This window comes from Galeopterus variegatus, unplaced genomic scaffold, assembly GCF_000696425.1.
Source record: "Galeopterus variegatus unplaced genomic scaffold, G_variegatus-3.0.2 Scaffold383, whole genome shotgun sequence".
Lineage (NCBI taxonomy): Eukaryota > Metazoa > Chordata > Mammalia > Dermoptera > Cynocephalidae > Galeopterus > Galeopterus variegatus.
In genome coordinates, this window is record NW_007726494.1 from 549,758 (window position 1) to 554,332 (window position 4,575).

The 4,575-nt window shown below is 40.8% G+C and overlaps 1 protein-coding gene across 2 annotated transcripts in view; it reads left to right on the top strand.

Annotated features, from left to right (window-relative positions):
* Nucleotides 1-2,673: 2,673 nt before the first annotated feature.
* Nucleotides 2,674-4,575, top strand: part of CDCA7 (cell division cycle associated 7) — a 9,052-nt gene continuing 7,150 nt past the window's right edge. The window contains exons 1-2 of one of the 2 annotated variants that reach the window (XM_008568168.1): nucleotides 2,674-2,797; nucleotides 3,214-3,450. In XM_008568168.1, the coding sequence (XP_008566390.1) occupies nucleotides 2,732-2,797; nucleotides 3,214-3,450 (303 nt within the window). In that variant the 5' untranslated portion in view covers nucleotides 2,674-2,731. The remainder of the gene's footprint in view (nucleotides 2,798-3,213; nucleotides 3,451-4,575) is intronic. The other variant, XM_008568169.1, reaches the window with a different exon arrangement.

Below are 4,575 nucleotides of genomic sequence, written 5' to 3' on the forward strand. Positions count from 1 at the left end.
GGAGTTTGCCCCGCATCCGTCCAACCTAACGCTTTCCCACACGCAGCTCGGGACGGGTGCGTGGCTAGCCGTCTCCACCCGCGCGCAGTGGGTGGCCCTCGAGCGCGCACCCCTGTGGCTCTTGCCCCCGCCACGCCAGCACTGCTTCTGATCACTGAGGATCGGCGGGTTTGCAATTGAAGGTCTTGCAAAAGCGTCTCTTTAGAATTTGCGTTGCGCACTGGAGGGAGGCGTTTTGTCCCAGGCGGTGATTAAGTGCAATTGAGGAACATAGTGGTCCGAACCATTCGCCGACCATCGCTGGTTTCCCACTCTCTCTTCCCCCACCCCCAACCTTACTCGCAGCTGCAGGACGTTGCCCTGAGCGGAACGTTACTTTTTGCTCTAACGGAAGCCTGATCTTAGAGTCTGGAGAGGGTAGAAGAGGGGGGATGGGTGGAAAGGAAGAGAGTGACAGGCCTAAAATGAATATCAGGGTAGGGGAGGCTTGAGTTCGCCGGGGTGGGTGGGAGGGGGCGTGGTTTCGGAGCTCGGTCACCGCCCGGGTGGAGCTGAGCGTTGGCTTTCATGATGAGTATAGCCATGTGCAGCTGAGCTGGAAATCTGACATGCCTGGGTTCAAATTTGAGCCACCCTGTGACTTGAGTAACCTATTTCACTTCTCTGAGCCTCACTTTTATCATTTAAATGAGAATAATGGTAGCACCTTTGCTGCAAATAATTAAACGTCACGTGAAAGCATACTTTACATAGTGGTTGTCACGAAAAAACACGTACTATAAATGGTATTAGTCACTACTTGCCTGCCAAAAAAGTTCATCACAATCATGACCATTTGCCTTGTTTCTAGAAAGAATGTCTGTTCCTCCAGAGATACATTTGCCTGATAAATAATTCTTGGCATGTGCTGACTTGTTGAAGCTCAGCATATCCTTCCCTGACATCTTCCAATAGGATGCCTCCCCTGAGGCTGTCTTGGCCTCCGAATGCGGGTAGATTGATGAGTAAATGGTGATAACTCCTCAGTAATGAAGGAGCGCTGCTGTTTTAGGAGATTGCAGACTTGGGTACCCCTTCTAGCCCTGTTGAATTCCGCAGTCTACTTCACCTCGCTGGGGCCTTGAATTTCCTCATCTGGAAAATGGGGGGCTTCTATGATCCGTTTCAGCGTCCTAACGTTCATTGTGTCCCTTGTAACTTAGTAGCTGTATCTATTATCACACTTCCCTGCCTTCCTGAATTTAAGGGCAGAAAACAAACTTCCTAAGATGATTGAATGAATTCTATTTAGGTGCATAGGGAGGTTGGGGTACCCATCATCATGAAAATAATTTTATTTGCAAGAGACTGGAGTGCAGAATATTCGGCAAGGAAATGTCAGGAATGTTATGTTCACCTGAAAGCTCACATCTTAGCATTATTTTGTGGGGCCTATAGCAGAGCTTGCCCTTTCAGAGTTTTCAATGTAAGGAGTCACTTCTGCTTATGAGTCATGGCCATGTTTAAGAAAATAACTAATAACAATAAAGTAGTAAAATAATATGTAATATAAAATTTAAAAATAATAAAATAACTAATACAACACTTAAGAAATCTCACTAAATATTAAGAAATGGCAGAAATAGCAATTCTTTTTACATGAGAGAGATGTGAATTGCATTTTCTGATAAGCAGTGCAGGGCTGTTCAGTGTTGACGAATGAATGAAGCATTTTCATATCTACAAGTGATTTACACTTTATGAAAGAACTTTGAAAAACATAAGTCATATAGCAAGGGGTCTGCAGAAAAAGTTGAATGTCACCCTAGGGTAATAGAGTGCTAAAATGGAGTCAGGTATTCCCCCTGGGTTTGGAGTGCTGTTTTGACCTTTAATTTGGCTCCTTGTACCATATATTTGCTGGGTTGATGTATCTGATTTATAATGACTTGTGCCGAAATCACTACACCCCTCCTAATTGGAATGCGGCCTGATTGGAAACCTGCCATCATGAAGGAGAGGTCCTGCCCAATTTTTTGTAGTTTGGGAAATTAACATCATAGTATATAACCCAAAGCATACATAAAAGACCTCATTAGCTTGATTTTGGCTGAGGAGGAGAAATTACTCTGCCATTTTTTACTTTTGAGATTTCCTTTTAGACATACAGGTTTTTTTTTTTAAAAAGGTTGGATTTAGGAGGTTAGGATTAAACTCCTATGGAGTAGTATAATGCTAAGAGCTTCAGGGCTCTTAAGGTAGGTAGAGAGGTAGCTCTACAGATGTTTGAATAAATAGAAATTACTCTGCCATTTTTTACTTTTGAGATTTCCTTTTAGACATACAGGTTTTTTTTTTAAAAAAGGTTGGATTTAGGTTAGCATTAAACTCCTATGGAGTAGTATAATGCTAAGAGCTTCAGGGCTCTTAAGGTAGGTAGAGAGGTAGCTCTACAGATGTTTGAATAAACTGATAAATGTCATTCAAATTTTCCTGCAAAGGGATCCCTTAGTATTTGACCTGGGTTTTACAATTTTTTGTAGCAATTGCAGATTCTCCTTTTTCTGTGGTAGGGTATGAGAATTGGACATATCTACTCTCTGCTGTTTGAACCTACTAAACTCAAAAATAATGTCTTTAGTTAGATTCTATAAAGCATCCCACTTAATAGTGTTGCCATTTCCATTTGCAGAAAAAGGATCTCAGAGTAAAGAAGAACTTCAAGAAATTCAGATATGTGAAGTTGATTTCCATGGAAACCCCGTCATCCTCTGATGACAGTTGTGACAGCTTTGCTTCTGATAATTTTGCAAACACGGTAAGTGCTGCCTGAGAATAAACAGAATTGAGTCTGCAGAGCTCAAAATGCCCCAAATGCTTTGTGCATGATTAAAACTGCTTGCTTTTTGCCTACATTTCTATACAGCCGTTATGAAAATATAGTATGCACTGTAATTTCATTTCACTTTTTGCTTTGGTTCTAGGTAGTAATTGTTGGAGGTAGATTAGCTACTTATTCTATCCTTTTGAAACGTCGCCTAACCTAACATGCCTGATGATTTGCCATAACAACTCAGAAATCATTTGTAAACCTCTGAACCATTTTTCTTTGTAACAAAAGCTATTCTCTTGTAGTGCACTTGTAAATGTGATTTGCTCTCTACACGGTTTATGGAAAATTGGTTCTTGAAAAAGAAAAAAATGCACAACCACACTTATTTATTTATTTTACAGAAACCTAAATTCAGGTCAGATATCAGTGAAGAACTGGCAAGTGTTTTTTATGAGGACTCTGATAATGAATCTTTCTGCGGCTTTTCAGAAAGTGAGGTGCAAGATGTGTTAAACCATTGTGGATTTTTACAGAAACCAAGGCCAGATGTCACTAACGAACTGGCCAGTATTTTTCATGCCGACTCTGATGATGAATCCTTTTGCGGTTTCTCAGACAGTGAGATACAGAATGGAATGGTGAGTTTGAGAATTTCACCAATATCAGGAAGTAAGGTACATTTAGAGGCATGACATACTTGCTTTTTAAAAATTTTTTTCTTATGATTTTCATTTTAGTCATGCCAGAAGATTTTGTTGACATTTAAAACATTTTTAGTATTTTCTTTGTCTTGGCATGACATACTTGCTTTTTAAAAATTTTTTTCTTATGATTTTCATTTTAGTCATGCCAGATTTTGTTGACATTTAAAACATTTTTAGTATTTTCTTTGTCTTAAGAGTAGTTCTTGCTAATGTAGCCCTACTTGTAAATAATGAAGATGTTGTAGGCTCTGAAAATTTTGGAAACTGGTAAGATAAAATTAGCCGACTTCCAGATTTCCATTCTACTGAAATCTAGAATTCCAAATCAGAGGAGACACACGTGTCCTAAAGATTAGCTATATGCGCATTTAAGTTCAAATGCTCCGCCCAGTGCCTGGCATAGAGTAGGCCTTTGATAAATGTGGTTTCCATGGTAGATCTGTGGCTGCAACTTGAAAACCTGTGATAACTCATGTGTAGGAGTTCAAGTGCAGATAATGCCAATTAGCGTCCATCCTGCTACTTTTGCTCCTTGGTTGGCTTTCCCGTGCACGCTACCTTTAACCTCTTATTCTGCTCTGGCCACTGCTGCTGTGCCTCACTCTCCCTAAGGATGCTGTTTAGTTCCGCAAACATTTTCTTGTTTGAAAAACTTTCTCGACTAAGGAAGCAGTGCAATTGATTAACAATTTGCATTCTCTTCAACTCATTGTGGTCTGACATGACTTTGCTGCCTGTGGACCATGTCTTAATTAAGTGATATAAGTGACAGTGCCTGGCCAAGGTACGTTTTACCACTGTCTCACTGTTTGTGCTGATAGCATGTTTCCTCTAATAAGTGAGGTTGATCCAAATCAGCGCTTATTGGAGTTTGCTGCAGGGGCTAGTCTGCAAATCTGGATGTGACTCAAACATTGTCAATAGCCTGAATAATTTTTTTTTTTTTTCCTTTTTGTCTTTTTTCGTGTCCGGCAACGGATCGCAACCCTCAGTGTCGCGCCCGTACCAGACCGGGACTGGCAACGGGATCGCAACGTTCTGGGTGCTGTGATTGTCTGG